General features: G+C 43.7%; 1 protein-coding gene across 1 annotated transcript in view; it reads right to left on the reverse strand.

Moving 5' to 3' along the window:
• Positions 1–5,194: 5,194 nt before the first annotated feature.
• Positions 5,195–23,168, reverse strand: part of LOC135096642 (focal adhesion kinase 1-like) — a 30,822-nt gene continuing 12,848 nt past the window's right edge. Inside the window, 15 exon segments of the mRNA XM_063998321.1 lie at positions 5,195–5,605; positions 5,822–6,187; positions 10,203–10,309; positions 11,039–11,251; positions 11,558–11,623; positions 11,830–12,015; positions 12,134–12,205; positions 14,729–14,835; positions 15,569–15,648; positions 16,766–16,970; positions 17,452–17,570; positions 17,692–17,763; positions 17,971–18,187; positions 18,802–18,923; positions 19,778–19,868. Of these exon segments, the coding sequence (XP_063854391.1) occupies positions 5,845–6,187; positions 10,203–10,309; positions 11,039–11,251; positions 11,558–11,623; positions 11,830–12,015; positions 12,134–12,205; positions 14,729–14,835; positions 15,569–15,648; positions 16,766–16,970; positions 17,452–17,570; positions 17,692–17,763; positions 17,971–18,187; positions 18,802–18,923; positions 19,778–19,868 (2,000 nt within the window). The 3' untranslated portion in view covers positions 5,195–5,605; positions 5,822–5,844.

Raw genomic sequence — 23,168 nt, forward strand, 5'->3', positions numbered from 1 at the left:
ACACACACACACAACACCTCAATAGCATCACCACAGCACAAGTATGAAACAGCAACGTGCAGGTCAGGTTGAGTGACATCCTGCACCCTGCTGGTATTCCTGACTGCCTTGATAAGCGTACTGCTAACTTGATGAGAAAACACGTAGGCTAGGCTTCACTGCTGTGGTCCATAAATAAACTGGTATCTTTGTAACAGCCTAGTTATTTAGGGTCTATGGTGGTTCAAATATTTTCCATTAGGAGTTTAATTAGTAACTTAGTCGCAAGCTTCAACATTGTCACATGAGAATTAGAACGTATTTACTTAATAATAATGTAAAATACTCAGTTTGATAGGCAGAGAAGAAATTTTGAGACAGCAGGTAAAGCAGACTTCACGGGCAGTCTGCAGTACAAGGAAGGCGTCAGGCTAATCTCAAACAGTCCCTAACATGTTTAGCAGAAGATCACAAGGCTGCTCTGTGTATTATCAGTGAAATGTGAACACGCCTTCATAAAGATACTACACTTGTATTATCAGGATGACAAATCTTTAAATGGTATCTCGCAGCCTCGTGCCATTGGTAAGAGTTGTGACGTCACCGTAACATACAGAGCCGCGGCACACTGAACTGGACTGAACTGAACTGGACTGGACTGAACTGAACTGGACTGAACTGAACTGGACTGGACTGAACTGAACTGAACTGGACTGAACTGAACTGAACTGGACTGAACTGAACTGGACTGGACTGAACTGAACTGAACTGGACTGAACTGAACTGGACTGGACTGGACTTGGACTGGACTGAACTGGACTGAATTGAACTGGACTGAACTGGACTGGACTGGACTAGACTTGGACTGGGCTGAACTGAACTGAACTGAACTGGACTGGACTGGACTGAACTGGACTGAACTAGACTGACAGAAACACGGTGAGAGAGAGAGAGAGAGAGAGAGAGAGAGAGAGAGAGAGAGAGAGAGAGAGAGAGAGAGAGAGAGAGAGAGAGAGAGAGAGAGAGTTTTACAGCTAAATGTTAACTATATTGTTCTTTTAACATATAAGCAACAAAATGTACACTTTCCCCCACAAACGTAATACCAAACACACACACACACACACACACACACATACACACACGAAACTAGAAACACAATTATTGGTGCAAGGAGATAACAGCCATATCTACACTGACATCACCACCACCAGCTGCATCACAGGGACACGGAAGGGGAAGTACTGAGCCTGACGGGGCGATGAAAGACACCAGCAGGGGCTCCACGAATTCTCATTCCTCTAAGCGCCCTTTCCTGAAAATCATCAATCGAGACAATGGCGGCGTTTTATTAGTATTGATAGCACTTGTCATGGACCGTTAAGATGAAATATTAAGCGTGAGAATGATATTTGTGCGTCACTATAAGCTTGGTGAAATGTCAGGGGCTGCCTTGCGAGGACACGGTAAACAGACGCAGTGACGAAGAAATGCTGCGGACGGCTGGGGCTTCAGACAGCCTTGCCATGAGTCACTGAGATCAATGTTACACACGCCCTAATGCTTATTTTATGTCACATTTATCCTAACCACGCAGCAATGGATTTTTTTGATTAACAAGTCACATACACGAGGCGGTAAGCGTTGACAGGAACAATTTTAGATCAACCTCTTAGTCATGCGGGCAACGATCACCTTGCTGTGCTGCCGGGCGTGTCAACTCAGAGCACTGGCGAGGCGATGACGGCTCACTTGATGGCTTCCCTCCACAAGCAAACGCGCTGCACTGTATGTGTGGTCGCAGTGTTTAAAGTACAAGTAGATTACACCAGGTTTGCTGCGTGACACACTGGATGCAGGAGTCCTTGTACAGTTAACTTCACTGACTAGTCATGTACACACACACACACACACACTCCACGAGGCAAAAGGCAGAGGCGGTAAGCGTTGAGAGGAACAATAATAGATTACGCCACTCGGTAAAGGAACAGCTGGAGCGAGTGAGGACCCAGGACGCCCACTAAGATGCCAATGAAGGATGAGGGTGTTCGGATACCACTCTATAATATTGCGTGAACTACTGGCTGATTGAAACAAGGAAGGCTTATCCGTCAATATAACGAGTAAATTTCATCTCACTGTTTATATAATATTATATACAAGAGCTATCCTTCCTTCTTCATTGCGCACTTATATGTCTGGCGTTTGTGAGGACCTGATGGAAGCTACAACAAGGGGGCAAACTCAGTCTTATACCAGCAGCCAGGACAGAACAAGAGGTAACAGACTCAAGATTGAAAATTTAGGTTTACGTAAGAGATGGGAAGGAATTGGTTCTCAAATAGTGTGGCAGATGAGTGGAACGGACTCAGCAATCAGGCTGTTAGTGGCGAGTCTTACGGAGCTCTGAGAGATTAGACTGGGTGGTGATTGGAGAGGACAGCTGGAAATTGGCAGGCCTATTTCACACAGGGACTGCCACGTGTAGGCCTACTGGCTTGTTGCACCTCACCTTAATTGTCTTGTTATGTTCCTATGCATACACGGCCCACGCATCTTGTCAACACCAGCTACAGTTTCCCTCAGCTGACACACGTCACTAATCTGTATTGACGCGTACTTAGTTCTGATGAAACATTCTGTCCAGTGGTAGTCAGCTGTCAACACCTCTACACAACACACTAGCGCGTCAGGTACCGCCTCTCTTGATACAAGTTTGCGTGTCTATTTGACAAAAAAAAAAAAAAAAAAGGTTCATGTAGAGTTTGAGCCGCGCATCGTGATTCACAATTCTTCGCGCTCTCTTGGCCATTGTAACGCAGAAATTTGTGCTTATAAACTGTGCTGAAATTGTTCATTAACACAAATTGCTTGTTGCAGGACGAATGCCAGCCAGCAGCCAGCCAGCCACCCTTCAGCCAGCCAGCCAGCCAGCCTTCAGCCAGTCAGCCAGCCTTCAGCCAGCCAGCCAGCCAGCCAGCCTTCAGCCAGTCAGCCAGCCTTCAGCCAGCCAGCCTTCAGCCAGTCAGCCACCCTTCAGCCAGCCAGCCAGCCAGCCAGCCACCCTTCAGCCAGCCAGCCTTCAGCCAGTCAGCCACCCTTCAGCCAGCCAGCCAGCCAGCCTTCAGCCAGCCAGCCAGCCAGCCAGCCTTCAGCCAGTCAGCCAGCCTTCAGCCAGCCAGCCTTCAGCCAGTCAGCCACCCTTCAGCCAGCCAGCCAGCCAGCCACCCTTCAGCCAGCCAGCCTTCAGCCAGTCAGCCACCCTTCAGCCAGCCAGCCAGCCAGCCTTCAGCCAGCCAGCCACCCTTCAGCCAGCCAGCCTTCAGCCAGTCAGCCAGCCAGCCAGCCAGCCTGCCTTCAGCCAGCCAGCCACCCTTCAGCCAGCCAGCCTTCAGCCAGTCAGCCACCCTTCAGCCAGCCAGCCAGCCAGCCTTCAGCCAGTCAGCCACCCTTCAGCCAGCCAGCCAGCCAACCTTCAGCCAGTCAGCCACCCTTCAGCCAGCCAGCCTTCAGCCAGTCAGCCACCCTTCAGCCAGCCAGCCTTCAGCCAGTCAGCCAGCCTTCAGCCAGCCAGCCTTCAGCCAGTCAGCCAGCCTTCAGCCAGTCAGCCAGCCTTCAGCCAGTCAGCCAGTCTGCCAGCCTTCAGCCAGCCTTCAGCCAGTCAGCCAGCCTTCAGCCAGTCAGCCAGTCTGCCAGCCTTCAGCCAGTCAGCCAGCCTTCAGCCAGTCAGCCAGCCAGCCTGCCTCCTTTCCTCTAAATGTGCCAATTTCTTCACTTCTCCTCCTCCTCCTCTGATACTAATAGTTTAATGAATCATTTGTTCTTCTCTTCCTCCTCCTCCTCATCTCTCTCCCTTTCCTCCGCCCCTCCCTCTCTCTCTCTCTCTCTCAAACACACACACACACACACACACACACACATACCTCCACAAAGTTTCCTCTCCTCTTCTTCCTCCTCCTCCTCCTCCTCTTCCTCTCTAACTACTGGTTTCATGAATCGCTTGCTTCTTCATCTCCTCCTCCTTCTTCTTCTATTTCTTCTTTTTCTCTCTTCCTTTCATAATTTTTCAGTGTCGAAGAGAGAGAGAGAGAGAGAGAGAGAGAGAGAGAGAGAGAGAGAGAGAGAGAGAGAGAGAGAGAGAGAGAGAGAGAGAGAGAGAGAGAGAGAGAGTCATTCTATAAAGACAAGCAACATTTAATTCAGTCTCATTAATGGTTCCAAGTGGTTGTCTTACCTGAATACAATCTTATATATATATATATATATATATATATATATATATATATATATATATATATATATATATATATATATATATATATATATATATATATATATATAATTTTTTTTTTTCAATGTAGGAGGGACACCAGGAAGGGCAACAAAAATCTAATTAAAAAAAATATATATGAGTAGCAAGCCAGCCAGCCAGCCTAACAAGTGGTTCATATTGAATTAAATTGTGTTATCCGGTACAGAACACAATACTAATTTCTTTCAATAAAGCAGCAATGACCACAGTCTCGATAGTTAAGATCACTGAAATCATAAACAGCAGGACACTCTCGAATAAGTTGATAAATGATTCACTATCCTCCTCAAAGGCACCGCGGCAAGCTTGCTGTGAATGCGGCCACACAGAACCCAGCCAGCCTTGTAGGTGGAGCCCAGATGCTGTGTGGACGGTTCGCTTCAAAGACCCATACAAATCACTGTTACTTAGAATCCCTTTTAATTTCCTTTTGAGAGAGAGAGAGACATTTTACAGGCAACACAAGAGTCTCAGCCGCGCCAAGGCCAGACGGGGTGCTTGTGTTCCACGCTGCGCTCAGTCACCGCTGTCCGGGTTTTCAAGAGCGTTTCCCTTGTCAGCAGCGTAGAAATCTTGTTGACCTATCACTAGAACCGTAAAAACAACCTTGAAAGTCAGCGTCACTTCGAGTAAACCCTATTGACAGTAAACCCTCAAAATAGCAACTTGAAGCGATGGTGACGATGCCTATCACAGTGTTGGTGAGCTTGCCATCCGTTGCTCCTACGTCGTGATGGTGTGTGTGTGTGTGTGTGTGTGTGTGTGTGTGTGTGTGTGTGTGTGTGTGTGTGTGTGTGTGTGTGTGTGTGTGTTATACTGCTCAAAACTGAATCTGAATGTTAAATAAATAGCAAGAGAGAGAGAGAGAGAGAGAGAGAGAGAGGAAAAAATAAAAAAAATCTATATTATTACTATTATTATTATTATTATTCTTACTCTTACTATTACAATGAATGATTACTATTATTCGTACCATTACAGTCATAAGTGAGGCTAAGATGAATAGTACTTATATTTCTTCAGTTACTTATAATACTATTCTTGCATTATTCATTATTCTGTTTATTTACAAAGGTTTTATCACACACACACACACACACACAGAGAGAGAGAGAGAGAGAGAGAGAGAGAGAGAGAGAGAGAGAGAGAGAGAGAGAGAGAGAGAGAGAGAGAGAGAGAGAGAGAGTATATTTCTCTTCTTTGCAGTAGTAGTAGTAGTAGTAGTAGTAGTAGTAGTAGTAGTAGTAGTAGTAGTAGTAGTAGTAGTAGTAGTAGAAGCAGTAGTAGTAGTAATCAGCTGCAACTTTGTCCCTTCTGAAAAAAAAATACTATTATTATTATCATCATTATTATTATTATTATTATTATTATCATAGCTCCTCCTCCTCCTCCTCCTCCTCCTCCTCCTACTACTACTACTACTACTACAATTCTCTTCCTGGTATACCATTTCTACTACTACTACAACTACTACTACTACTACTACAACTACTACTATTACAACTATTACAACAAAACCAATTTACTAACCTTTATAAGCAATCCTGGAATGTTCATACATCACCACCACCACCACCACCACCACTACAACTACTACCACAATCACTAGTAGCAGCAGCAGAAGTACCACCACCACCACCACCACCACCACCACCACCACCAGCCAAGAATTCTCTGTTACCACAAACTTTCTCATTTTCCCGTGAAGTGTGGCAGAGGTGATGGGCGGCAGAGGCATGAGGGGATGCGGTGGGGCCCTGGCTGGGGTGGGGGGCGGTGGCGTGGCTTTGGTGTGGCAGGTGTGGTAGTAACTGGTGTTTGAGTCGGACGCTGTCAATCACATCTAAGAGGTTCTTGGAGTCCATTGCTAGTACATGGGCCGCCCCCAGTAACTGTCTGTAGGAGAGTTAGGAACTATTACTACTACTACTACAATAATTCTTCATGTCCTTAACCTTACACACACCCACACACAAGACTTACATTATCCTAACCGAATTTAACCTAACTGAAGTCGGGACAATGACAGAATTTCGAGAGGCCACGCTCCCTTTCCTGTCAGCGCCGTAGATAAAGAACATGTTATCGTACCGCAGTCTCGACACCGCCACTTGACATCTGACCGTCGCACTCACATAAATGAATAACAATGAAAGAAGGCATTAGAACCTGTAGTTTTGCATTTATTTTTGTTTAACTTGTCTCAATATCATTAAGCAAATCGTAAGCTCTTAAGTGACCTGCTTCAATAAAGACGTGGTTGTCAATAGATAAGTTGAATTTTTCCGCTCTCTCTCTCTCTCTCTCTCTCTCTCTCTCTCTCTCTCTCTCTCTCTCTCTCTCTCTCTCTCTCTCTCTCCAGACAATCGCCACCACCACCACCACCTTCTCTTTCCCTCCTCGCTCTATTTCCTATGCGTGGTGTTTAAGAAGGCGTTGCAATTAGTTATTTGGTGATCGCTTTAGCTATAATGACGTTTTCAGAGTGGAGTACGTGGAGGCGGATCATATGACACCCCTTACACACACACACACACACACACACACACACACACACACACACACACACACACACACACACACGCCCGGCCCGTGCCACCAGACACCACAAGATAACGCCCCTAAAGGCGCCGCGCATGGACCGGTACAGACTCAGTTTCCTAACTTGGTGTCTGAAAATGACTTAAATGAGATAGACAGTGAATGGCGTTTACTGAAAAACACTGAACTGAATGTAGAACCTGATATTAATGTATACAAGTTCTGGCAAAAGGTTGGAGACTTGAAAAAAGGTGATGATTCCCCATTATTTCCACTACTATGAGTATGATGTGCAATTATCTTAACTTTCAATCATTTTAACTTTTATTTTGTAAATACTTTTTAACATAATTTTTATATACTTTTACTCAACTTATATTGTACGGAGCTCTGGCCAAAGCAAATTTCAATTTGTAAGCTTATTATGCTGCATCTTGACAATAAAGTTATCTATCTATCTATCTATCTACTAGGAAATTTCATGAAAAAACTATTGTGTCTTCCTCACTCTAGTGCAAGTGTTGAAAGAGTGTTTTCTCAAGTGAATTTAATGAAGACCAAAGTTCGTAATTCACTGAACACACAATCGCTAAATGGAATGCTTCATGCAAAGAAAATATTTGAAAATTCATCAGCTCACAGTTTCAAAGTTACACCGGGGCACTTGGAACTTATGACAGCTGACATCTACAAAACTTCAGATCTACAGGAATAGCAGTCATTCTAGGTAGGTAACAATGAAGGTTAACTAAGTTTACATTATAGTACTCATTATATACTTGTGTGTGTGTGTGTGTGTGTGTGTGTGTATATATATATATATATATATATATATATATATATATATATATATATATATATATATATATATATATATATGTATATATATATATATACACACACACACACACACACACACGAATGTGTGTATGTAAGTATGTAAGAAGTGAAAAATTACGACAGGGAAATGCTGCGCTAAATAGGGAAATATTTTTAGGCAAAACAGGGAACTTTTGGCAACTCGATCTGGCAGCACTGTCGCCACCACCAGCACCATCTCCTCCTCCCCCCATCCCCCCCCCCCTCTCTCTCCAGACAATCGCCACCACCTGGTACCACCACCTCTTTCTCTCCTCGCTCTATTTTCTATGCGCGGTGTTTAAGAAGGCGTTGCAATTAGTTATTTGGTGATCGCTTTAACACACACACACACACACACACACACACACACACACACACACACACTTATTCATTCTTTCCTATCGGTATTTTATTTTATTAATTTGCATTGATTTTTTTCCCAATTATTTAGTGTCACTACCATCATTTTCATCACTGCTATATTGTCTAAGATGCTCAGTTCAATTGCAAATGACTCAGACGTTCAAAAGTAGTGTCTTTCTTAATTTAATCTTGAACCTTTCTTAGATGTCCGACGTATTTTTTTGCAGTCATCTTGAGTCACAATATTGATAGCTTTTTAAGTAAAGTCCTCACCATCCTTCATGAACTTATTATTTGATTTTTTCTTATTTCTTTTTTTTTATTTGAGGCCATACAAGTTCTACTGAATTAAATTGGCAATAATAAGGTGCAAGTGAGGGTACTTCATGTCTCGCAGCACCAGTAAGCTTGTCCGTTTCATGGCGCACCTTGTCTTTCTTGTGAAGCTGAACAAGCAGATATAGTTAAGCTCTGCTGTGTGAAGCGTCATGGGGAATTCTATTGTCCCACTGCCAACTTGAAGATCTCCCCCTTTTCTTTAATTTCCTGAAGGTGGTTAGTTCGGCTCCATATTGTGGTAGCGAGCGTTGTCCATAATTAAAGATCGTAGAGAGATATTTGACTTAAGTAGCTCCAAAAACCACTTTCTGAATGTCTGGCTGCTCATTGAGTCATGATAATCTCTTCAAGTTCCATGCTTGGACTTGAACATTAAGAGTCGGCCAGGAACAAAGTCTTCGGTACTTCCTGCATGGAGTGATGAACCTGCCACCTCTACCGGTCTGTGTGTGCGGTCCAATTGTGTCCTTGTTTAGCATTGTTCAACGCTATTTTGGTTCACTCGGGTCTCATCCAGGTAAATCTCTGGCCTTGGGTTTTCACTATGCCTGCTCATATTCAATTCCTAGTTGTCTCTGGCAGCTACGATGTGTCTCATCTCTCCATCAATATAGCCCTGCTGCTACAGAGTTTCTTATATCGGAATCCTAAACTCTTTCAGCAATGTAAGTTGTTTTTCCTCCTCTGAAGTTTACTGGTGGTTCCTCAAGTTTCTGTAGCAGTAAGTGAACTGTAGGTACCTCTCCTCTCTCATAAAAGTTTACTGGTGGTTCCTCAAGGTTCTGTAGCAGTAAGTGAACTGTAGGTATCTCTCCTCTCTCATAAAAGTTTACTGGTGGTTCCTCAAGGTTCTGTAGCAGTAAGTGAACTGTAGGTATCTCTCCTCTCTCATAAAAGTTTACTGGTGGTTCTGTAGCAGTAAGTGAACTGTAGGTACCTCTCCTCTCTCATAAAAGTTTACTGGTGGTTCCTCAAGGTTCTGTAGCAGTAAGTGAACTGTAGGTACCTCTCCTCTCTCATAAAAGGCCAGAATTTCTCGACAACGTTCTTAGCTTTGTCATGACGTTCCTAACTGTTAATTTCACGTTTTTAACTTTTTCTTAACTTAACGTTCCTAACTTTATGGCACTAAGTTCACCTTCCTATTAGTCATCAATGCCCCAAGGTACAGGTGACAACCGCTTCCGATGAAGTGGTTATTTTATTGACAACCTGTGAAACTTTCGTTGCCTCAATGTGTTTCTGTCTGTCTGTGTGTGTGTGTGTGTGTGTGTGTGTGTGTGTTCTTTTCCTTCCTGGTGTCCTTCACATCTTCTACTGCCTCTTTCTTGTCCTTATCGAAGTACTTGAATACATCAAGGACAATATTTCTTGCTTGACTAACGAGCCTTACAGTACCAGGTGGCCTATCAGGGTATGGCTGGACCTTCCTCTCATGCAGCTGTTAGATTCTGGCGCGACAGGCCCAGACGCGTGCCCGGCCTGAGTGCTTGCCGCCAATACCGTAAAACACTGTTTCATACATAATTAAAGATTCGTCTGAAATGTAAAGTTTCCGAACTCTGATAATGCTATCAATGTAGTGAATTACACATGAGTCTTAAATATGAGTTCCGGTAAACTTGTTATTTGTTACGAAGCGAAAACTAGTAATTAGTGTACTCAAATATATTGGTTAATTATCGATCACGTTACAGATACCGCTGCCAGACGTATGAGTACAGTAGGGAGGGGGCGTGGCCTCTTGAGAGCCTGTCATCGTCCTGACTTTACTACTACTACTACTACTACTACTACTACTGCTCACTTGGTATATTCGTGGTGGAGTGTGGTGGCTGCATATTTGTGCACCAGCTTGAAGCACTGCACCAAATCTGTCATGTCCTTAGCCAGCACACGGTGGGCCAACTCAATCTGGGAAGTTAGGAACGTAGTTAGGAACGTGAAGGAAAGTGAAGTTGGGACCATAAAATTTGGAATGTGAAGTTCGGGCCATTAAATTAGGAGTGAAGGAATGTTGTCAGGCCCATAAGTTAGGAACATTAAGGCATAGTTAAGAATGTGAAATTAGGACCATAACGTTAGGAATGTGAAGTTCGGGACATAAATTTAGGTATGTGAAGGAAAGTGAACTTCATACCATAAAGTTAGGAACGTCAAGTTAAGAAAACGTTAAGAACGTGAAATTGAGTTAGGAACGTCATGACAATAAAGCTAGGAACGTTGTCAAGACAGGAACGTTATGGCCACAAAGTTAGGAACGTGTAGTTGAGAATGTGAGGTTAGGAACGTGAAGTTAGGTTAGTTTAGGGCCATAAAATTAGGAACAAAGTTAAGAATGCAAGATTAGGACCTTAAAATTAAGAGCGTGAAGTTAGAAACGTGAATTTAGGACCATTAAGTTAGGAACACGGTTTGTTATGTGGCTAGAAATGACATTAGGAACATCATCATTAATACTATTACTACCACTTCTGTAGGGCAACTCAATCTGCAGTTAGGAAGGTTATTACTACTACTACTGCTACTACTAATGGCCAATTGAATCTGTTAGGTTATAAGACTCTCCTCCTCTTCTTCCTCATTTCATCCTTAATCTAACCTACCGCCACCACCACCACTACTACTACTACTACCACTCACCTCTCTGTGGGCAGTGGGGGGCACAGCGGGCATGAGGTCATCAACAGCAGTTAGGAGCGTTCTGAGAGACTGGCCGACCTGCTGAACCAAGCTTAGGTAATCTGAAGCACTGAGGGCTGGGGTGCTGGCTGCAGACTGTTGCCCTGTTACTGCCGCTGATTGGCCTGCTGGGGTTTGTACGCCCTCGCTAAGCTCACGGACTGACGCCACAACCTTCCAGGAAGAGAGTGTGAGAGTGAGAGCCCCGCAGAGTGAGAGAGAGCGAGAGAAATCGAGCGAATTTGAAGATTTCCACGCTCTTAATGCGAAGTCGTAGATATTAGCGTGAATTATGTTTCGTGTCTTATTACTTAATTTGGTGGTTGTGGTTGTTGTTGGGGTACTAGTTGTAGATGGAGAGATGCAACAACCATTTAAGGGGAGGTTGTGAGAGTGAGGTCCCGCAGAGTCAGTGAGTGAGGGAAATCGAGCGAGAGGGCAAATTTCAAGGGCATTTATCTCCCTCCTGTAGCTACTGACCTGCACTGTCGCCTTGTAAACCTCATCATTTGTTCTGTCCAGATGTGCTGTTGGAGTTGGCTGGGCCTGGGAGAGAGAGAGAGAGAGAGAGAGAGAGAGAGAGAGAGAGAGAGAGAGAGAGAGAGAGAGAGAGAGAGAGAGAGAGAGAGAGAGAGAGAGAGAGAAAAAATATTAATACAGATTTTTCTACATATAATTTATATTTCAGTATGTTCATTACTACTACTACTACTACTACTACTACTACTACAATAACAACAACAACAACTAACCTTTACAACAATTTTTGGTTCAGAAGATCCGTTGATGAGAGGTGGAGTGGAGGAAGGAGGAAGAGGAGGAGGAGGAGGAGACGAGGAGGAGGAGGAGGAGAGAGCTCTTCCTCCACCTCCCCCTCCTCCTCCTCCTTCTTCCTCACTATCAGAATCAGTTTTTTCCGAATTGCTTCTAAAATTCCACTGAAAATAATAATAATAATAATAATAATAATAATAATAATAATAATAATAATAATAATAATAATCTCATCTTTTGTTATATATTCTCTCTCTCTCTCTCTCTTTCTCTCTCTCTCACCTCCTGCTCCACTAGCCATCTTTGGTCTTCAATGGACTGTCTCTGCTGCAGCTTCAGTCTCTCTTCCAAGCCCTGTGGCGGCGGCGGTGGTGGTGGTTGGTGGTGGTGGTGGTGGTGGTGGTGGTGGTAGTCGTAATAGTAGTGGGGAGGGAGGGAGGGAGGGAGGGAGGGAGAGAGAGAGAGAGAGAGAGAGAGAGAGAGAGAGAGAGAGAGAGAGAGAGAGAGAGAGAGAGAGAGAGAGAGAGAGAGAGAGAGAGAGAGAGAGAGAGAGAGAGAAATATATTAGTATTTGAACACTAATAATAATAATAATATATAGATAATAGCATATGCATAAAATCTTTAATAATTTCAAATATATGAAGAGATAAATGTAACAATAATAATTAGAATACCAAATGAATTACAATTATCAACTTAAGTCATTCCTTTAAGAAAAACAATTATTAACTTAAGTCATTCCTTTAAGAAAAACAAATATCAACATCAATTTGTGTCATTCCTTTAACAACAACATTACCAAAGTGAACATTGACATTCCTTTAAGTAAGCAAAATACAGTGGAATCTTGGCTGTCAAGCATTTAATCCCAAAGTGGAGGAGTGGAGCTTGTGATAGAGTGCTTGCAGGTCAAAATGTGGAGCTTGTTATGCCTTTGAGAGACGCCTGCCTGCCTTGTCTCTCTCTGTGCCTTCCCTGACACAGACAACATGGACACAGGGCTGGGCTAGGCAGTGCTACATGACACACACACAGAGGCACAGACACAGAGGCAGTGTTTCAAGACAGACACACACAGAGGCACAGAGGCAGTGTTTCAAGACAGACACACACAGAGGCAGTGTTTCAAGACAGACACACACAGAGGCAGTGTTTCAAGACAGACACACACAGAGGCAGTGTTTCAAGACAGACACACACAGAGGCAGTGTTTCAAGACAGACACACACAGAGGCAGTGTTTCAAGACAGACACACACAGAGGCAGTGTTTCAAGGCAGACACACACAGAGGCAGTGTTTCAAGACAGACACACACAGAGGCAGTGTTTCAAGACAGACACACACAGAGGCAGTGTTTCAAGACAGACACACACAGAGGCAGTGTTTCAAGACAGACACACACAGAGGCAGTGTTTCAAGACAGACACACACAGAGGCAGTGTTTCAAGACAGACACACACACAGGCACAGAGGCAGTGTTTCAAGACAGACACACACAGAGGCAGTGTTTCAAGACAGACACACACAGAGGCAGTGTTTCAAGACAGACACACACAGAGGCAGTGTTTCAAGGCAGACACACACAGAGGCAGTGTTTCAAGACAGACACACACAGAGGCAGTGTTTCAAGACAGACACACACAGAGGCAGTGTTTCAAGACAGACACACACAGAGGCAGTGTTTCAAGACAGACACACACAGAGGCAGTGTTTCAAGACAGACACACACAGAGGCAGTGTTTCAAGACAGACACACACAGAGGCAGTGTTTCAAGGCAGACACACACAGAGGCAGTGTTTCAAGACAGACACACACAGAGGCAGTGTTTCAAGACAGACACACACAGAGGCAGTGTTTCAAGACAGACACACACAGAGGCAGTGTTTCAAGACAGACACACACAGAGGCAGTGTTTCTATACAGACACACACAGAGGCAGTGTTTCTAGACAGACACACACAGAGGCACAGAGGCAGGCAGTGTTTCATGACAGACTAACAAACATCACTCAAGATGTTCATTAAATATAAATATTCTTATTTTTAATTAACCAAGTTTCCACAGAATTTAAAATATATTAAGTACACAGAAAATACAAAATAAATATACATAAAAGTGCAGATATGTCTCTAATACACAGCAGAGACTATCGTACATGGTGCAAAAAACTATTGTACACTAGAATAATTAACAAAAACAAAATAAATAAATAAATAAATAACTGGATTTAAAACTTGCGTGTGTGTGTGTGCGTGCGTGCGTGTCGTTCCTTTAAGCGAAGACATTTACAGCGTGCTTAAATAATAATAATAACAATAATAATAATAATAATAATAATAATAATAATAATAATAATAATAATAATAATAATAATAATAATTGAAATAAATTATCAAAACTATTAAACTATTACTACTAGAATAACTACTATATTAACAACTATCTGACTATTACTACTACAGCAAGCTATGTAAAAAAAAAATAGAATCAATCAATAAATAAATAAATAAATAAATAAACTGAATTAGAAAGCTAAAATGAAATTAACTACACTATTTCATGTACCAATCCAAACCTTTGAGTGTAACTGTTGTTGTTTCCGAGAACTATCGACAGTAGTTGTGGCGATAGTAGTAGTAGCAATAGTTGTAGCTGTAGTAGTAGTAGTAACAGCAGCATCGCCACCACTACTACTACTATTCGTCAAAAAATCAACTGGAAGAATATTAATTTTTGACGCTGGAGAGTTATAGCACTGCGATAATAACTTGCACCGGTTGTCAGTTAGGAGCCTGTTCAGAACCTCAGGATTTTGCGCCACCAAATAAGTAGTAGGGGGCGGCAGATCCAGTTGGTGGCTGCCGTGACTAACCTGAGATGGTGCTGTTTCTAATCCTTGCAACAGTAGAGGTTCGAGGGTAGTGGTGGTGGTGGTGGTGGTCGTTGTGCGTGCTGGTTTTGGTGGCGGTTCATCCACGCCTGAAATGGTGGTGGTAGTGGAGGAACACAAGGGAATACAAAGGAAAGAACAGACAGCAACAGCCCTACTGGGTCTAACGAGGCTGTCTGTGTGTCTATTCTACCACCACCACTACAGATTCTAAGAGTTAGAGGATGGAGGACACTAGGGGTCAAGGAAGGAAAAACAGGAGAGTATAGGGAGAAGGAAAGGCTTAGATGTGATAGGAAAAAATGAAAGAGAAATTATACTATTCACTACAGTAACTAAAAAAAAAAAAAAAAAAAACGATTTTATGTAGGCACAAAGTACGTTATATGAGGGGTTGCTGCGAGGTGATTGTCCAACCTTCGTTTAAAAGTTTCTATTGTATTACTATTGACAATATGTGCTGGGAGAGAGTTCCAGACATTTACTATTCTATTGAAGAAATAATACTTAGCCTTGTCTGAGCAGAGGAGGAGGAGGAGGAGGAGGAGGAGGAGGAGGAGGAGGAGGAGGAGGAGGAGGAGGAGGAGGAGGAGGAAATATTAGATACTACACGAGAGAGAGAGAGAGAGAGAGAGAGAGAGAGAGAGAGAGAAAGAGAGAGAGAGAGAGAGAGAGAGAATCATCATCTTTCTCTCAATTCTCTCTCTCTTTCTCTCCTAGTCTTTTTCCCATCCAAATCTGTCACTTAACTCTCTCTCTCTCTCTCTCTCTCTCTCTCTCTCTCTCTCTCTCTCTCTCTCTCTCTCTCTCTCTCTCACTTACCCCAAGACAACCCGTGCACTCTTCTAGTCTCTCTTCTCTTTAAATCTTGTTGCTGCTGTCTTTCATCTCTTAGGATTTCCCTGTGTGAGAGAGAGAGAGAGAGAGAGAGAGAGAGAGAGAGAGAGAGAGAGAGAGAGAGAGAGAGAGAGAGAGAGAATTTTTATCAGTACATGTATTTCAATATTCAAAATTATTACTATTACTACTGCTACTACTACTACTACTACTACTACTACTACTACTGCAATGACTGTAACACGGACAGATACACTAACTTCTTGCATAAACACACCCCTTTCCTCTAGCTGTCTTCTACCGCTATTTTCACACTAACTGCTCTTCTGATCTTGCTAACTGCATGCCTCCCCTCCTCCCGTGGCCTCGATGCACAACACTTTCTCAGTCTTTCACCACTATTCTGTCTACCTCCTCAATGCAAGAGTTCACCAGTATTCTCAGTCTTTCACCACTATTCTGTCTACCTCCCCAATGCAAGAGTTCACCAGTATTCTCAGTCTTTCACCACTATTCTGTCTACCTCCCCCAATGCAAGAGTTCACCAGTATTCTCAGTCTTTCACCACTATTCTGTCTACCTCCCCCAATGCAAGAGTTCACCAGTATTCTCAGTCTTTCACCACTATTCTGTCTACCTCCCCAATGCAAGAGTTAACCAGTATTCTCAGTCTTTCACCACTATTCTGTCTATCTCCCTGATGCAAGAGTTAACCAGTATTCTCAGTCTTTCACCACTATTCTGTCCACCTCCCCAATGCAAGAGTTAACCAGTATTCTCAGTCTTTCACCACTATTCTGTCCACCTTCCCAATGCAAGAGTTCACCAGTATTCCCAGTCTTTCACCACTATTCTGTCTACCTCCCCAGTGCAAAAGTTAACCAGTATTCTCAGTTTTTCACCACTATTCTGTCCACCTCCCTGATGCAAGAGTTAACCAGTATACTCAATCATTCATCCCTTTCTCTGGTGGACTCCTTCACTCCCTGCCTGCTTCTGTATTTCCACCTTCCTGCGACTTGAACTCTTTCTGGGGGAAGACTTCAACACACTTAGCCTTTAAATTTCAACAAAAGTTCTTGACCAGCAGCTAAGTGGCTTTCTTTCTATTCTAAAAGTGCTACCCTTGGCTGGCACCCCTCCTACTACTACTACTACTACTACTACTACTACTACTATTACCTCAAGGCCTCTCGTATGTCTCGAAAGGTTGGTCTTCTGTGAGGTTCGTAGGACCAGCAGAGGCTCATAAGAGAATACAGTCTTGGGGGACAGTTCGTAGGTAGTGCAAGTCTCTCCCCATTTTCAATTCGCTTAATGACGTCATTGTTTCTTACTCCTTGAAATGGCTTGACTCCTAACTGCAGGATCTCCCACATGCACACACCTGTTAGAGGAGGGATTAAGGCAGGTGTGTGTGCAAGGGGGTGTGTTGGGGGTAAGTGGGGAGAGAGATAAGAAGGAACAAAGAGGCGTGTGTGAAGGGAAATGTGTGTTGCGTTCATGTGTGACCGTCTTAAAAAAAATGGTTGTTTTAACTATCAAGCAAGGAAGGTAGAATAGTCAAATATAGAGAAAATATGCAGGAAATACTAATGTGTCTAGATACCAAAGGAGAATGGAGGATGAAAAACATGGAGAGAGATATAGGCGAAAAACTAGACAATGGTAGAGGGGAAAATGCCTGTCTGTGAAGTGAGACTATCTTACAAAACGACCATTTAAAACTATCTAGCAAGTGAGGCACGATAGTCAAACACGGAGGAAACATGGAGGAAACACAGACGCACCAACACACCCAATAGCAAACATGGAGGTAAAACACAAATGGGAAAAAAAAAAAAAAAAAAAAAAAAAAAAAATCTTACCAAACATCCAGACATCCGAAGCACTGGTAAACCGTCGGAAATTGATTGATTCTGGCGCCATCCATTTAATAGGTAGCTTTCCCTTGGATGCCTTATAGTAACTGTGCTCCTCCACCCACCTGTTGACCAGTTAGGAACGTCAGTAACATGTACATAGCAGTTAGGTGGGTTTTGGTTGAATTTGTTACTACTATTACTACTACTACTGCCAGTGCTACTACTACTACTACTACTACTAACCTGGACAGTCCAAAGTCGCCTAGCTTGACACACTCATGAGTGGACACCAGCACATTCCTGGCGGCGATGTCCCTGGCAAAGTACAGAAAAATCAGGAGAAATGCACAGAAAAATCAGGAGAAAAACAGAAAAATCAGGAGAAAAACAGAAAAATCAGGAGAAAAACAGAAAAATCAGGAGAAAACAAAAAATCAGGAGAAAAACAGAAAAATTAGAAATATACAGAAAAATCAGGAGAAATGCACAGGAAAATGAGGAGACTCCCAAATAAATACTTACCTATGCACAAATTTTTTACTTTCTAGGTAGCTGAGTGCAGTGGAGAGCTGGAAGGTGTACAGGAGCAGGGTGGGTGCAGAGAGGGTGTCCCGATTAGCTTGAAGGAAGGCCCTCAGCTCTCCGTGTCTGGCCAGCTCCATCACTATTAAGAATGGTGAGCCACTGACTATCCCAACTAGCTTAATGATGTGCGGATGGTCAAACTGCTGCATCACATCTGTGGGGGATCGTTTGAGCGGCCATGATAGTTAGCTGTGTGTGTGTGTGTGTGTGTGTTTGTGTTTTCTTCCAGTTCTTCCTCCTCCTTCTCCTCTTCCTCCTCCTAGCTATCTTCTTCTCCTTCTTCTCCCTCCTCCTCCTCCTCTTCCTGTTTTCTTCTCTTCCTCCTCCTCCTAGCTATCTTCTTCTCCCTCCTCTTCCTAGCTGTTTTCCTCTTCCTCCTCCTCGTCTTCCAACCTATCATCTTTGTCCTCTTCCTCCTCCTCCTCCTCCTTCTCTTCCTAGCTGTCTTCCTCCTCCTCCTCCTCCTTCCTAGCTGTTCCTCCTTCTCCTCTTCCTCCTCCTCCTTCTAGCTATCTTCTTCATCTTCTTCTCCCTCTTCCTCCTCCTCTTCCTGTTTTCTTCTCTTCCTCCTCCTCCTAGCTATCTTCTTCTTCTCCCTCCTCTTCCTAGCTGTTTTCTTCTCCCTCCTCCTCATCTTCCAACCTATCATCTTTGCCCTCTTCCTCCTCCTCCTCCTTCTCTTCCTAGCTGTCTTCCTCCTCCTCCTCCTCTTCTACCTGTCCTCCTCCTCCTCCTCCTTGTCTTCTTTACCTTAAAACAGACACTTACATGCTTCTTCTAGAAATTTCTCAGCTCGTCCTCCTCCTCCTCCTCCTCCTCCTCTTCCTCCTCCTCCTTCTATCTCCTTGCAGGTTTTGATGGCCACAGGCTGCAATGACCCATCCTGCAGCCTGTAATGGAGGTTAGGTTAGGTTAGGGGGATTGTCCACTTCAAAAATATAACTTTAAAAATAAGAAATTCATTAAAAACAGACATTGAGGTAGACACAAAAGCAGGTCGTTCAAGTCACTACCCAAACTGCCCTAACGACACAGCTGTTTTGCTAGCCCTCGTCACCTCCGCAGAGCTCTCCCGTCTCCTGGATTAAGACCACTCAACACACTCAAACCACCTGCCTGCAAACGGTCTGATAATGCTACTGGTGTTTCTCATGTAGGTGTGTTCACTACTGCACAACAACCCCCGTTACCTGTCCACGGTCAATGGTGCAGGGTTTGGCAGCCATTTTGGTGTCTGCTGTCATCTTGTCAAGGGGGAGCCAGAAATAAGCTACATGGAGGACAGAAATGGCGTTATATCTGATTGAATTACAAAGCTAGACCAGAGATTTTGACGCCAAACAGCCTGGCTTTATTTTTCAAGGGATCGACAGCCGAGCCAGCACTACAGATTGAAGGGGTGCCAAAAGAAGAGGAAAGCAGAGAAAAATGCAAACCTCTACTTAACAACAGGAGGGAAGCAGAAGATGCAAACTTTTACTGACCAATGGAAAAGCAGAAGACGACGCAATCTTTTTACCGACCAATAGAAAAGCAGATGATAGAAACTTGTCCTTAGGAGTTTTAAAGCACTAGACCTGCCAGAAGAGACGATGGTGGTGCCCTGTCCTGCCCTACCTGATAACTTACTGGAGAACACAAGAGGTGCTCAGGTACAGAACACAGGTAATTGTTTAATGGCAAATGTTAGGTTAGGTTAGGTTAGGTTTGACAGTCTCTCTCTCTCTCTCTCTCTCTCTGTTACCTGTAATGACCCTTGTGCACATCACCAAACTGCCCCTCTCCGATGATGGCTCCAACCTCTAATGCTGCGCGGTTCAACTCGTAGTCGCGGCCTGCAATAGTAGTAGCAGTAGTAGTAGCAGTAGTAGTAGTAGTAGTAGTAGTAGTAGCAGCTGAAATATGTATACTATCTCTCTCTCTCTCTCTCTCTATACAGGATATAAACAATATAAACACACATTAATTCAAGGTAGACTAGGCCTATTAAATATTTTGACTTTCAATAGGCTGTCACAATTCCTAGACAACATTTCACCACAAACTGATCAATTTCAACACAAACCCTCCCATGTAAATTAATATGAATCAAAATAAACTTAACATTAATTAGCTTGCATCTAATAGGAGAAAGCAGTAGACACTTGCCGAAACGATAATTACTCCCAGTGGGTGCTGTGAACTTATCATTAGAGCCAGCTGTGACCTCACTGAACGTTTCCCTTTGTGTCTCACAATACAAGGGGGCAGTCACAGCCTGCCCTCTAAAGACAACTCTCTTCCTCCACATAAAACTACAAGCACCTAATAACACACACACCCTTCACTCAAAAAAAATTTTAAAATCATCATGGCGACTCCTACACCAGCCTCGGAGTCCCCATCTGGGGAGGGGACCATAAATGTCCCCAGGTCGGACTGCCTTTCTGTCGACGACCCTAAGTGTCTTGACACCCCCCTCAACTTTTTCTTCATTAACTTCTGCAACATTCGCAGTCTAAGATCTAATTTTCAATCTGTAGAACACCACCTCTCCTCTTCTAAACCTCATCTTCTTTTCCTCACTGAAACTCAGGTGTCTGAGGCAACTGACAGTAGCCCCTTTTCTGTTTCCTCCTACTTTCTCTATCCTCATTTTCGATCCAAAGCTGGATGCTGCGTTTATGTGCGCAACGACTTAACCTGCTCTCATGCCCACGCTCTTGAATCTTCCGAGTTTTCCACCATCTGGCTACGACTACAGTCACTCTCATACTAAATTTATCTGTGCTGTATACCTCTCACCTAACTCCTCTGACTATAAGAAATTCTTTGACTACTTAACTTCCAAAGTGGAGCACATTCTGACCCTCTTCCCTTTTGCAGAGATCTCCATTCTTGGAGACTTCAATGTTCACCACTAGCTTTGGCTTTCCTCTCCCTTCACAGACCATCCTGGTGAACTAGCCTACAACTTTGCTATCCTCCATGACCTAGAGCAATTGGTGCAACACCCTACTCGTATTCCTGACCGTCTTGGAGATATGCCCAACATTCTTGACCTTTTCCTGACCTCTAATCCTTCTGCTTATGCTGTCACCCTTTCTTCTCCGTTGGGCTCCTCCGATCACAATCTCATATCTTTATCTTGTCCTATCGCTCCAATCCCTCCTCAGGATCCCCTTAAGCAAAGGTGCCTCTGGCGTTTTGCCTCTGCTAGTTGGGGGACCTGAGGAGGTATTTTGCTGATTTTCCTTGGAATGACTACTGCTTCTGTGTCAGAGACCCGTCTTTGTGTGCTGAGCGCATAACAGAGGTGATAGTGTCTGGCATGGAGGCGTACATTCCTTACTCTTTTTCTCGTCCTAAACCTTCTAAATCTTGGTTTAACACAGCTTGTTCTCGTGCTATACATGATAGAGAGGTGGCCCACAAAAGGTACTTAAGCCTTCCATCACCAGAATCTCATGCACTTTATATTTCTGCCCAGAACCATGCCAAGTCTGTTCTCCAACTAGCCAAAAACTCCTTCATTAACAAAAAATGTCAAAACCTTTCAAGATCTAACTCCCCTCGTGATTTCTGCCATCTAGCCAAAAATATCTCCAATAACTTTGCTTCTTCTTTCCCTCCTCTATTTCAACCAGATGGCACCACTGCTATCACATCTATTTCTAAAGCTGAACTCTTTGCTGAAACCTTTGCTAAAAACTCTACCTTGGACGATTCCGGGCTTGTTCCTCCCTCTCCTCCACCCTCTGACTACTTCATGCCACCTATTAAAATTCTTCACAATGATGTTTTCCATGCCCTCGCTGGCCTTAACCCTCGGAAGGCTTATGGACCTGATGGGGTCCCTCCTATTGTTCTCCGAAACTGTGCCTCCATGCTTGCACCTTGCCTAGTCAAATTCTTTCAGCTCTGTCTGTCAACATCTACCTTTCCTTCTTGCTTTTTTTTTTGCCTACATTCAACCTGTTCCTAAAAAGGGTGACCGTTCTAATCCCTCAAACTACCGTCCTATTGCTTTAATTTCCTGCCTATCTAAAGTTTTTGAATCTATCCTCAACAGGAAGATTCTTAAACATCTATCACTTCACAACCTTCTATCTGATTGCCAGTAGGGGTTCCGTCAAGGCCGCTCTACTGGTGATCTTCTGGCTTTCCTTACTGAGTCTTGGTCATCCTCTTTTAGAGATTTTGGTGAAACTTTTGCTGTTGCCTTGGACATATCGAAAGCTTTTGATAGAGTCTGGCACAAAGCTTTGATTTCCAAACTACCCTCCTACGGTTTCTATCCTTCTCTCTGTAACTTCATCTCAAGTTTCCTTTCTGACCGTTCTATTGCTGCTGTGGTAGACGGTCACTGTTCTTCTCCTAAATCTATTAACAGTGGTGTTCCTCAGGGTTCTGTCCTGTCACCCACTCTCTTCTTATTATTCATTAATGATCTTCTAAACCAAACTTCTTGTCCTATCCACTCCTATGCTGATGATACCACCCTGCACTTTTCCACGTCTTTTCATAGACGTCCAACCCTTCAGGAGGTAAACATATCACGCAGGGAAGCCACAAAATGCCTGACTTCTGATCTTTCTAAAATTTCTTATTGGGACAGAGCAAACTTGGTATTGTTCAATGCCTCAAAAACTCAATTCCTTCATCTATCAACTCGACACAACCTTCCAGACAACTATCCCCTCTTCTTCAATGACACTCAACTGTCCCCCTCTTCTACACTGAACATCCTCGGTCTGTCCTTTACTTATAATCTGAACTGGAAACCTCACATCTCATCTCTAGCTAAAACAGCTTCTATGAAGTTAGGTGTTCTGAGACGTCTCCGCCAGTTTTTCTCACCCCCCAGCTGCTAACTCTGTACAAGGGCCTTATCCGTCCATGTATGGAGTATGCTTCACATGTCTGGGGGGTTCCACTCATACTGCTCTTCTAGACAGGGTGGAATCAAAAGCTTTTCGTCTCATCAACTCCTCTCCTCTCAGTGACTGTCTTCAGCCTCTCTCTCACCGCCGCAATATTGCATATCTAGCTGTCTTCTACCGCTATTTTCATGCTAACTGCTCTTCTGATCTTGCTAACTGCATGCCTCCCCTCCTTCCGCGGCCTCGCTGCACAAGACTTTCTTCTTTCTCTCA

The sequence above is a fragment of the Scylla paramamosain genome, unplaced genomic scaffold, assembly GCF_035594125.1.
Source record: "Scylla paramamosain isolate STU-SP2022 unplaced genomic scaffold, ASM3559412v1 Contig5, whole genome shotgun sequence".
NCBI lineage: Eukaryota > Metazoa > Arthropoda > Malacostraca > Decapoda > Portunidae > Scylla > Scylla paramamosain.